At 34.5% G+C, this 13431-nt stretch overlaps 1 protein-coding gene across 4 annotated transcripts in view; it reads left to right on the top strand.

Moving 5' to 3' along the window:
- Window positions 1-11986, top strand: part of ATF2 (activating transcription factor 2) — an 86333-nt gene extending 74347 nt beyond the window's left edge. For 3 of the 4 annotated variants that reach the window (XM_082630156.1, XM_082630155.1, XM_082630158.1), the window contains 2 exons: window positions 4857-4962; window positions 9389-9950. In XM_082630156.1, the coding sequence (XP_082486282.1) occupies window positions 4857-4962; window positions 9389-9615 (333 nt within the window). In that variant the 3' untranslated portion in view covers window positions 9616-9950. Of the gene's footprint in view, window positions 1-4856; window positions 4963-9388; window positions 9951-10459 lie in introns of those variants that run through there. The other variant, XM_082630157.1, reaches the window with a different exon arrangement.
- The last annotated feature ends 1445 nt before the right edge of the window (window positions 11987-13431 follow it).

Genomic DNA, 13431 nt, shown 5'->3' with positions numbered 1-13431 from the left:
GTGGTGGGAAGTTAAGATACTTAATCATTGATTTTTGTGAAGACTGGCTTATCTTTAGCAATGAGAAATTCCCCAAAGAAGAAACTGTCCAATATTATTTCTTTAATTTGGGGGGTAGTCGCTGAACTAGAAAGTCAAAGATCATGAATTTATGGAGTACATGGTCATCAATCTGTGGTCAGATATCAGTGAAAATTTTTGACTGATGAATCGATTGGCTATCCTGTCATTATTTCATCAGGCTGATCTGCTTCAGACAGACTGTTAAAAAACTATATTATTTGTTCATCGGTATGTAATTAACCTTTGAATAGATACAGATAGAGTAGAGCGATGGTGTAGACAGTGCCAGAATAAGTACATTGTCCTTTAGGCCATAAGAATGATCTTCTCCAGCATCTACTTTAGCTTACCAGATACACTTTACTTTGACAAAAATATCAGTAATTGCTCACATTTGAATGGGACTTTAATGTTTTCCAAATGTTTCCATGTCTCTTATTTCACTTCATCTTCAGAATGATCCAGGAAGACAGTTAACATATTCTGCAAATATACTAAATAACAAACTAACCAGAAAGGCTTTGGAGGCTAAATCCAATTATAATCCAATCTAAAATAATCCTCAGATAGCAGAGGTATAAATATTTCTTTTTTCATTTAATATTAAATCTGTTTATGGCTTAACATGTATCCCCTCCAGATTCACTTTGGCTTAAGCAAACTGGTTTTATATATTTATATAAATACAAATATAGATAGATAGATAGATAGATAGATAGATGTGGTCTATTATGGCTTTCTTTTTTTTTCATTCTGAGGTCTCTCCATAGGATCTTCAGGACTCTTCTCATTATAGTATAGAGGCTTTTGTCTCTGATTCTACCTGTCTTCCGATATTTCTTTGTCAAAATATTTCAGAGTTAAAGTCATGATTTATGCAACTACCTTATCTAAATATTGTCTATCTTTTTTTTTTTTTTTTTTTTTTTTTGCGGTACGCGGGCCTCTCACCGCTGCGGCCTCTCCCGCCGTGGAGCACAGGCTCCGGACGCGCAGGCCCAGTGGCCATGGCTCACGGGCCCAGCTGCTCCGCGGCACGTGGGATCCTCCCGGACCAGGGCACGAACCCGCGTCCCCTGCATCGGCAGGCGGACTCCCAACCACTGCGCCACCAGGGAAGCCCAATATTGTCTATCTTTATGTTTAAGTCCTTTCCTTTATACATATGGGTATGACTAATTCTTGAATGTTTGGATTATTTTGTTGAATTTTGCTACATTTTACCAAACGATTTTAAAAATGCTGGCCGGGCTTTGGCAAACTCTTATAATTCTGCCTAATGTAAAGGTTATATACCATAATGAGCCTCCTATTTTCAACCTCTGCTTGACCTGATCTTGACCACAAGCTTATGCTCACACTTAGGGCTCTACAGCTCAACTAAATCCACTTCCTTCAAGGTTTGGCCTTCTCTTATTCCTAATCAGAACTCCACCTGTGTGCTTTGCAGTATTTCTCACAGTCCCAATTCTTTGCTAGCAACCATGTCCCATTTGCTGCTTTCAGTCTAGTGCTTGATACCAGTTTTTAAAGAAATTGAATATTAGGATACAATAATAATACAAACTATTGATTTAATTTAACCTTTCAATCAAAAATCACTTGAGCTTCAGGATTACCATTAGGAAAATCTCTTACCATTGTAAAACATTTTAGATCAGGATGATGTAAAAAATTAGACTAAATTTGTATTGAGCATAGCTTGAGTTTGTTGGGGGGGGGTTCTTACAATTTCTGTCATTTAAAAGGTGTAGGGGGAAAATTGGGTTATTTGAATTTTGGATGAAGAATAGCATATTTGTGTACTGTTATCACTTAGGTATATATAAGTTATAATGTTCAAACGGTTTTATTTTTAATTTCCTCCTCTCTTCCAGTTTTTTTCTTTCCCCAAGTTGTTTGCTCTGTTAAGTGTGACTCCAGTTAAATTCAGTTAACACAAATATAAGTAAGTTGTTGCAACAGGAATCAAATACCTTACCTCTGAAGTCCTTAATGTTCATTACCCATTGTTAGCTAGTGGCATCTTTAGTTTCTTCACTTGTCAATGGACCAGGTAGTCTAATTAGAGGAACAACCAAAACACCACCAACTGTTAAGTTTGAATATAGAAACTGATATTCCATCCATCAGTTTCAAACCTGTCATTTAAAGCGAGATTTTGAATATATATATTTAATTTTGAGTGCATAGGAATATATTTATTGGTTAATCCCCAGAATTATTTAAATTAACTATTTTGTATCAGTTAGATTATCAACTTGTAACTGCTCAGGAATTTTATCTAATACAGCATTTTGTTTCATAATATGGTTTATAATGAATGTCCTTATAGAGTATTTAGTTGAGAAGGCATTTGTGATTTTTAAAATTCTGTAATTGAGGTGATGCTATTAAACACGCCACTTTTCATTTTCAGACTGAGAAAATTAACAGTGTGACTACGTTGGTGAGGTTGTTGGCAATAAATAATGAAATTAGGACCCCTGACCAGTTTTATATTATTTAAGCTATTTCATTTCACCTTCTTTGGTGTTTTTTACCCCCTGGAAATAGATTTTAGAGAAGACCATGGTAATTCTGTGTACTCAGTCTATGCCAAGCTGTGGGCTATGCTCTGGGGATACAAAAAGCAAGATAATCCCTGCCCTTGAGAAACCTCAATCTGGCAGAGGTGGCAAATAAGTAAACTAAAAATTACAATCCAGTGTGATAAGTACTATGTAAATACACACATACAAACACACACACACACATACATACATACATACATACATGTATATATGGCTGTGGGAGCACAGAAATTGACACCTAACTTTTCCTATGCATATTTATATAGTACTGAGTTGACGCTTAAAGATGAGTGAAATAATTAGCAAGGCAAAAAGGTTTTCTAGATGGAAGCAACAGTATATATTTAGTTAGCATTATGAAATTTCTATTTTTATAGGTCAAAATGATTAAATATTGATTATTTAACAGGTTCAAACTAATGAGAAGGGTGGTCACAGTTACCAGATTATAAAAGATTGTGTATTCTTGACTAAAGATACATATCCAGCCCTATTTCATATTATAAAAATTAACGAGAGAAACTTGTAGACGTGAGTCTCAAAATCAAGCTGACACAGCAGAGAGAGAGAGAAACCATTTTTTGGACAATATATGTTGGATTATTCTTAATATGGGTTCCCATAAATAGTGTCATTAATAAAGAGCTATAATTAGCGATATTGACACTAATGACGACTTCAGTATTCCATAGAAATTAGTTTTCTAAATAACAGCTTGTTTTTTAAAGCAAACTTTTAACCTTATCTTTTTGTACTTTAATCACTATACATCCATTTTTTTCTCAAATACAATATTCTAAACATAATTTAACCTTTCTATGAATGGTTCAGAGTTCTTGTAAGCATCAAGAACAAGCATTTGTTCTGTGCTTTAATACAGTGTAACAGTTTATTGTTATTGGGGTGTGAGGAACTATTTGACCCGACAGACTTGCCTTTGGATTGCTTAACTTTTATTCTTTTGATTTGTATGTTTCTGTCATTGATCACTTAAGGAGGCATAATGAGTCTAATCTACTAAAGTATTTTACCTTCAGCTTTATGGTTAAGAGACTGAGGGATGGAAAAAGAAGTGCTTGAGCTTTTATGTACACCTTTTTTTGCTGTATTTCTTCATTTAGTTTTGGGTTCATGGATAAAATGTGAATGGTTAATGTAAGTCCAAATAAGTAGAGGTGTTTGTAAGTTAAGATTTCTTAATGTTACCAATTTATTAAATTCATATTATTTCTAACTCTTGAGTATTGGTAATTATCACTAATTTATGAGTTAATATTTGGGGGTGACCCAAAGGAATTAATTGGACTCTCTCAGTTTGGAACTTTTACATAGAATGTCAGATTAATGCATCCAAAACAGACTGGACTGCTCATTCTGTAATAAGGAGTAGGACAGATCACCGTTGATTTATCAGATTTAAATTTCGATGTGTACAAACGGCCTAGGTCAAAGGCAGTTAAGCCATTTCAACATTACATCTGCTTTCACTGGTTCTGTGTCCAACACAATGCCTTGCGATGCATTTTATGTATCCATGATTCTTTGGTTATTTGTGTTTTCCCCTATGGAGCTTTTCCTAGTTTCTAGAAAACTGCTTAATTTAGTTTCCAGGACAAAATTTTTACTTCCAAGTGAATAGAGTCAGTGAAATTTTATCCTGACTCCCCTGATACTTCTAATTGTTCAAATAATCAAAAAGAGCATGTGGGCTTCCCTGGTGGCACAGTGGTTGAGATTCCACCTGCTGATGCAGGGGACACAGGTTCATGCCCCGGTCTGGGAAGATCCCACATGCTGCGGAGCGGCTGGGCCCGTGAGCCATGGCCGCTGAGCCTGTGCTCCGCAACGGGAGAGGCCACAACAGTGAGGGGCCCGCGTAATGCAAAAAAAAAAAAAAAAAGAGCAGGTAAAAAATACCTTTGATAGGTAACCTGTAGTATATAAGCAGTCACAAGGCAAATGATAATGTAAAAAATAACTTTGAAATATCCTATCTAGTTGTGGTGTTATTTAAATTTTTATGTAAGTTGCAGGTTCTATATAAATACTAAAATATAAAAGCTAATGTGTAATGATTAAACATTTAAGCAGCATATTTTGTTTATTCCTTGGTGTTCTTTTAAAGATGTCCGATTTTCATATCTTAATCTTCACTTGTTTTAAACAGTAAAAAATGTTTAGTCTGATGCTGGTAAGGTACATAAGTTGTTTCTTCCCCAGAGTGAAGTCACCCTGCTGAGAAATGAAGTGGCACAGCTGAAACAGCTTCTTCTGGCTCATAAAGATTGCCCTGTAACCGCCATGCAGAAGAAATCTGGCTATCATAGTGAGTAATGTTCCATTACCTATAGCCTTAGGCTACATCAGTGAAATACTGCCAGAGTGAACCAAGCTACCGTTAAAAAAGTGGAGACTGCAGTTCTGATATTTAATGTTAAATATCAGAAGTTCTGCAAGTTTATTATAGAATGGGGGATATACTTCTTAGAATCTAGAGTTTTTTAATTTTCCTACTTCTAGCTTTTTTCTAGAGATTACTATAAATAAAATGGGTTGGTTAATAATTTAAAGTATAGTGTAAGTACTGATGATATTTTGTTTATAGTCTCAGAGTAATACTTTTCTTGGACTGACATAGTGAAACACTACTTCTTTTCTAGCCTCCGTTTAGTAATTTTTTTTGTCTTCACTTAATCTGTAGCAGATCCTATTGTTACGTATGAGATCCTATTGTTCTTTCTTAGATATCAGCATTGTGCAATTTTATTGTTCTGAATCTTTAGATTGAGTCTTCTAGTTAGTCATAAAAATGCTAGAACAGTATTTAAATTATCTGCTTTTAAGTTTCCTTTTAAATATTTACCTTCAAAATGAGATTCTTCTGTTTTCAGCATTTTAGAAGTTAATTGTGCTTTTCCTTCTTGTAATGTCCTTTTTTGATAAGGTGCACAATGTTGGAACCAGCTGTTACTCTTGAATAAATGGCCAATTCTGTCCATCGTACACAAATTTGTAACAAATAACAGAGCTGGGAATGCATTAAGCAACATTCATAATATATAACCCACAGCTTTCATTTTTATGATTTAGTGATATTTCAGGATATTTGTAAATGTAAAAATTGTTTCAACCATATGTATCCACTTCGTTTTAATTTGCCAGTGTCAGTAATTCAAAAGAAAGAAACATTTTGTATTGGATGCAAACAGTTCCTCAGGTGCTCACGATAAAACTTAATGGCCACCATCTTTACTTGTAGTCATTGTAAGCAGTTTCATCAGAATGGGCAATATTTTTTAATTTAAAAGATGCAGTAGATTTAGCAACTCTCTGTTGCCATATATATTTAGAACATTGATTTTTGTCAGTTTTGAGCAAATAAATCTCAGTCCTTTGATATCTAGTCATTTTGACAGGATTGTGAAACACATTGTGGAGTAAATTGGAATCATATAGAAATATGTTTGGGGTTTGTATTAACAATGATTGCTGCAGGGATGAGGCCATTATGGCTCCCATCTGACTTAACATAATTTCCTTTAGAAGTTACTGAGTTCAGCATTATGCATACATGATTTTCTTAACAAGACAGCTCTCTTGAATTTTGATAGTTCAGAAAGAAATATACAAGTGATTCTATAAAATTAGAAGGAAAATTAACTCTTAAATTGCATTCAGTTCAAAATTATCTTCAATTTTTTAATCTTAGTTAATTTATTGGATAACCCCAAGAGTTTTATCCCTGTTATCCAGGCAGTATATGCTCAGCAAATGCAAGCCAATTTTTTATTTTAAGCAATTAAGATATTTTTAAGTGTATATATATATGGTTTTATATGCTATATCCTCAAACTGAAAATCTAGATTAATAAGTTTTTAGTGAAGGTATACGAGGTTGTGAAAATGTAAGAAATGAATAAGACATTTTTGGGTTTGGGAACAGTTCCTATCTTTTATCCTGTCCAGTTATCTAGATAATCAAATTGACTGAGGTAAGTATAGTTCTTGCATAAAATTAGTTCTCTTCAGCTCTTGGGAGATAATTGGATTTTGTAGAAATTTCAAAATTTTTATTTTCAAATTTGAAGTCTTTGGGAAAAATCTGACTTCTCTGTTGTTTAATAGTCAAGGTAAATATAAAGATTGTTTAAGTAAATGTTTAAATCTTGGAGAAAATGTGGAGAAATTCACAAATACCTCACACTATTCATCCATCACATTGTAGCACATAGCAGTTGCTAATAGTGGTGAGCTATAATGCTAGTTAACTCAAAACATTGTATATAGAAAACTAAGGTTTAGTAGAAGTTAAGGAATATTACAATATCTTGCTGGTAAAGGTGACAGTTATAAAGTCACACATTCATAGGGTCTCTTTTTTAACACTGGGAAGTCCCACATCCTAGGAAACCCCTCAGTCATGGGAAAACCGTGACAGTTGTTGATCTTAAGGGCCAAGTAGTATATAAAATGAGAATGAAAATATGAAAACATTTTTAATGTTTGGGTTCCTTGAAGAGTAGAACATAAGAGTAATCTTATTGCCATTAATTCATATTCTGTAGATCTCTGGGCATAATTAACATTGTATGATAGTTGTTGCTGTAATCCTAAGTGGGAAGAAAAGCTTATTGGGCCCTGAATTGTGAGCTTATATTTTCATTAATGAAAATATGTAGAAACATGGGTGGAACTTCAGAGAGAGTGAATTGTCAAACAGCCGGTTTCTTTTAAGTAGGGCCAAAAATGGCTCTGTGACTGCAGTAAGATCTCTTGTATCTTTCTAGAGCTTGTGATTATATTAGTAATTTTTCTCCCCTTACCATCTAGAACTGGACATAGGTGCAGCTGTATCACACTATAAAGATATTTTATACATAAAATTTATAATTACAGAATTTATAAGTGAGTACCTGCTTCTTTGTACAGCCTAAAGATTTGTTTTACCAAATTCTGAAGGCCTGGAGGTAGATAAGCACTTGTCCCTTACAACTTACTGTTTCATTTTGAGTCATCACCTCCACAACATATTTACATTTCCTTATACCACTCATCACAGATCAGCCTCTTTATTTCTGAAAGCTGTTATATCCCTAGAACGTAACATTGAGAGAAAGGACATTTTGTTGTCATGTTGAATAGTGGTGAAATAGAGGGCTTTTTACTGTTCTCTCTAGTTAAACTGTCATTTGGCAGTGTTTTCTGTGAATGCATAACAATTGTATTGGCTATATAACTGAACTGTAAATATTTTATAACATTCATTATTGCTTGATCAGAACAGTATCCCTTCTGCTTTATATAATTTTAAAAAGGATTACTGATTGTGCTTTTTTTTTTTAACTGCATCTTGAGATCAGATTTTTATCCAGTGGTGTAGTTTTGCATTTAAAGCAGATTTATAGAGAGGGTGAGATTCTATCACATTAAAATTCTGTAAGAGCTACTATAGTTCAGAAAACCCTCAAAATGAAGAATTTTATTTGAACTAAAGTTGTACTTGCCAGATTCCTCCCCCGCTGTCTTCTACATTACAAATCATGGGGTAAGTCCTACTTCGTGGGGTCCACAGTCTTTTAATAATTGACTTTCAGAATGAGCACCTGGCCATCAGTAAGCAGGCCAGTATGTATTGTCAGATTTGATAGAAAGCCAGCTTATTATCACTCTAAACAATAAAAATTATTTTAGAGTGTTCAGAAAGAAACAAAGCTAAACAGTACTGTTTAGGGATATATACCTATTTGGTAGAACTTCAAAGAAAAAACAAGGGAATGGTAAAAGAAATACGTATCAGAATGGTGATTGCCTTTGGTGAAAGAGGAGCCTCCAAGAAGCACGAGTGTTACTAGCAATTTTCTCTTTAAGTTGGAGGCTGGGTTCACAGGCATTCATGCTATCATTGTGTCTCATAACTTGCATACACTATAGTTATTGGTGTGTGTTGTACTTATCAGATTTTTCACTAAATGAAATTATTGGATTCTCTTCCATTAAAATAAGAACGTTGAAGATTTGTTGTTAAAGCCTAAAAAATGGTAGATACATTTTCATAAATATTTAGAATGCCCTTTCCTGAATATCTTTTCAATTACAGTATCTTGAGTTTTATATGGATTTTATTTGAATCTCAATTAATTCATGCAACTATAACAGCTGGTGGCATTTAGATTCTAAATATTGCTTATTCTCATGTGTATGCATCATTAGAATCAGGTGTTATAATCATCCATTGCTGCCTTAGATGGAAAGTCAGCCAGAATAAAAATAGTTCTGCAGAGGGAATTATTTGAAGATATAATTTGTATGTTAGAATTCATTTTGTTTATGCATGTGGTTATAAATTTTTTAATCTTTTAATAAGAATGGCATGTAGGCAAGCAGACTGGTTTTGTTAAATGTGTTGCTGGGGTAAGTGTTTGATTATATCTATAAGAGACCTATCTCCCAAATTCCTACCCAATTTTCTTTCTTAACACTATTTAGCAAATAATTCTGCAGCTCTCTTTTATGTGGCACTGGGCATTGAGGTGTTTCCATGTGCATGCTTGTGCCTTGTTTAGTCTGTTACAGGCAAAATTGCCTACTTCATGACTTCTAGCCACCTTTCAATTACTCAATTCCAGTCATACCAACTTCTCTAAACTGATTTTGTAAAATGCCATCTAACTTTTTATTCTGTGCATTGACTCAACCTGATAAATTCTTACAACTGTTTTAAGAAACTGAGTAGTTTCCTTTTTTCCACTCAGCTGCTGATAAAGATGATAGTTCAGAAGACCTGTCAGTGCCGAGTAGTCCACATACTGAAGCTATACAGCATAGTTCTGTCAGCACATCCAATGGAGTCAGTTCAACTTCCAAGGCAGAAGCTGTAGCCACTTCAGTCCTCACGCAGATGGCGGACCAGAGTACAGAGCCTGCGCTTTCACAGATTGTCATGGCTCCTTCCTCCCAGTCACAGCCCTCAGGAAGTTGATTAAAAACCTCAGTGCAGCAGTTTTAGATACTCATTAGTGACTTCAAAGGGAAATCAAGGAAAGACCAATTTCCATTTATGCGAAGTCTGTGGCTGTAAATTTTTTTTTTTACTTGAAATGAAATTGGGCTCTAAAGTTGGTGTAGCAGCAGTTGATGATCAGACTGAACAACAACAGTTTTTAGTCTCTGGAAAAAGACTGATTTTGCTTTTTTTATAAATATTGTTAGATTTATTCATTTTTCTGTGCTCAATGTGTAAATTGTATTATAATTCATTGTGGTTTATTTCACTTTTAATTTTGTGGTGTTTTAATAAATGGGGGTGTTACTGAATCTCTCTTCCCACTTCCATTTCTTTTGACCACCTCTTAACCCTCAACTGTGATGGTAGTATTGTTATATCATTTATACCAAAGTTCTGCATAGTCCCTATTGACTTTGTAGTGTTAACAAGGTCATAAAGCACTAGCAAGAGAAATATAGAAATTTGCTTTTAATCTTTTTGCCTTTTATTTTGCACATTATGCAAAAGGAAGAACATTATCAAACACTTTTTAAGTGAGTGAAACATGGTAAAAGACATACAGTGCTTTTATGCACACTTAAACTAAATGAAGATCAGTAACAGTGCGTTTTCTTTTTTTTTAAGATTTTAAGTAGGCATGAATTTTGGAATCCTTTATCATTTCAAAAATGACTATTTTTAAGGCTTAAATTCAGTATTTTAAACCCTGTTTTGAGACTAACAAAATATGAAATTATATAATGTACAATACAGGGTTATCAGATATCTAATAATTTTTTGAAATTCGTTTTTGGTTTTGTTTTGTTTTGTTTTGCAGATTTCAGGTTTCAAACTGAGAAGTTTATGCATAATCAAGTAAGGTATGGTTGCCAGAAAAGCCTAAAAATTACTACTTAGAAAATTTAAGACTGTTTACCCCCGTTGTCTTGTACTTGCAAGCTAACTTGTACTTATTCTTGTGAAAGCACTGTCATCTTTTAGTAGCAAATTTTGATAACGTTTCTCGTGGGAAAAAAATCAGTATCTATCTTTAGAACAATGTAATTATAATATGGGAAACGAGTGCGTGAGAGTGAGAGAGAGTGTGTGTGTGTGTGTGTGTGTGTGGTGTGTGTCTGTGTGTGTGTGCGTGTGCGTGTCTTTCAATAGTTCATGCCAGCAGTCTTTGCTTGAATGTTTAACGATGCCTTCAGTGTGATGCTGGCCAATAGATGATTGCAATTTAAGATGTCATTACTGTGCAGGCTTGGATAACTAACATTCCATGATGTAGTTTGTTTCTGATGAGATGATTGTAGGTACACTTTTCTCATTATCCAGTCATCTGTGGGATACTGAGTTTTCTAATGTGCCATTATCTATTTTTATTCTGCAGTTATGTTCAAAATACAGTACAATATTTTAAAATAGACAAAATTGTTAAAAAATAAAAATGTAGTAGACGTGTGTAAGAAAACTTTGTAAAATAGTTATGAGTCCTCCCCAGTAGCAACTTCTGGCATTCGAGCAGGATTCCATTATGTAAATATCTGTAATGCATTTCTAATAAGTTGTGTAGTTCGTTCTGCATCCATACTACATTGTTTGCTAAAGTCTCAGTGCCATCTCCTAATGAGACTGACATTTTAAAAACTGGTATGGAATATCCTTGGTAATTCAAGGAAATATTCCACCTGCCTAAGTTCCAAACTGGGAAACATTCAGATTATACAAATGACATTTCAGGACTTTTAAGTATGAAGATAATAGGAATTTTATTGTTTGGCTTATTAAAAATACCATTTTTGGTTGATAATTCTACTTCTAAAATTTTTTTATTTTTAACTGATTTTATAATTTTCCAGTAATCAATTTCTAATCATGATTTTGCCATAGTTATGCTAAGGAGTTGATCTCAAAGGCACAAAATATGAATTCTGCAAGAAGGCTGTTCTTTATTGTAGTTTGGATGGATTAGGAAAAGCCTCCATTTTTCAATCTCCTGGGTCATTCAGTGCATTTTTCTTAAATTTTATTATTTATGCAAGTTAAAAGTTCTTTGGTAACAGGAATTCTTGCAATTGTAAAATAAAACTACATAGATGTAAGAAGTCATGTAAACAGTTAATGAGCTTATTACCAAGGTTAGCAAAACTTTCATTGTAAATCAGTCTGTACTCAGCAAATAAAAATCATTATTAATTGTATAAACACAAATTCCATTTTGACTTTCAGGATGTCACACTACTTCTGTACCTAGCATTTTGAGTCCTTATATTTGCAATGTTACACAAACTGTACTATTTTCTTTTATGTGCAGTTTGCATGAGTAAACCATCAGAGAATAAATTTTATCTTTAAATTATGTTCATAATTTGCTTGTTCTTACCTATCCTTCATAAGGTAACATCACCTGCTAATGTTTTTCTCCTTCAGGGTGTTTATTACCTGAGCAGAACCTGATACTCCTTCTATTTCTGTGATAAAATTCATTCCTTCTCAAAGAAGACCTTTCAGCTGCAAGGGTGTTCAGGCCTCTTTCCTCTTCTCTGAATTCACTTTAAGCCTCGTTCATACAAAATGAACCTTTAATCTATGTCTCCAGCCCAGAATATTGCCTGAGCCACACACGGATGCACCAGCCTTTGGCTTATCTTAGTGACTGCCTGACAAAACATAAACAGAGTATCTTCAATACTGAACTCTAATCTTCCCTCACCCTACCTTCAAACACACTGCTCCCATAATGTTTCATAAATCAGTTGATTACAACTCTATCCTTCCAGTTGCTTAAATCAGAACAACCTTGATTCCTCTCTTTTCTCACAACCCGCATCCAGGACGTCGGGAAATACTGTTTGCTTTACCTTCAGAGTAATACAGAATTCAACCACTCCCCACCATTTCCAGTGCTGTCACCCTGATCTGTGCCCTCATCGTTCCTCACCCAGATCCGTCTCCTTCCTTCCACCCTGCCTACTACAGCCCATCCTCAACACAGCAGCTAGAGTGGAGCTTTTCAAACACGTATCAGGTTATGGCACTCCTCCGCTCCGAGTGCTAGAGTGGCTCCTCATTACACTCAGAGCTGGAGTCATTACAGTGGCCTACAAGATGATCTGTTCCCCCATCCACATCTCTGACCTCATCTTCTATCAATCACGTTGTTTATTCAGCGAATATTTGAGCACTACTAGGTGTCAGTGTTTGTTCTACGCACTTGGAATACACCAATAGCCAAAACACAAAAACCCCTGCCTTTGTGAATCTTACATTCTAAGTGGGGAAGGGGGGGTGCTGGGAAACACAATTAACACAGTAAGTAAGTACATCTTACTATGTTAGAAACGATAAGAAGTGCTAAGTAAAGAAACAGACATACCAGTTGTGCTGGAGAGCACTGGAGTGACGTTTCAGTCTTCTCTCTCAGATAGAACCAAACTGAAAAGATGTAAAGAATCACATGGCTATTTTTTATTTTAAGGTATACATTTCAACAAATGTGCTTACTCTAACTTACATGATATTAGGTAAAAGATTTCATGAAGACAAACTGATGTGTTTCTGTAACACAGTTTGACTAATGATACACTGAAAGACCACATCTGCTTTGACTTATTGCAGAGGACAGGAAAGATAAACTCTTGTCTATGGCATGTACTTACTGTTAAGTGTAGTTTTGCTAGTTCTCCATCTCTGAAACTGTAAAGTTTGATGCTTGACATTAATAATTTATTTGTGAGACTCTAATTACGGGAGAATCCTATTAACTGCTGGGACTTCATCTTATAAAAATATACACATGTACAA

This window comes from Mesoplodon mirus (assembly GCF_964341445.2).
Source record: "Mesoplodon mirus genome assembly, chromosome: 8".
Taxonomy (NCBI): Eukaryota; Metazoa; Chordata; class Mammalia; order Artiodactyla; family Ziphiidae; genus Mesoplodon; species Mesoplodon mirus.
Note: the sequence above shows the minus strand (reverse complement) of the source record. Positions and strands in the feature narration are given on the sequence as shown.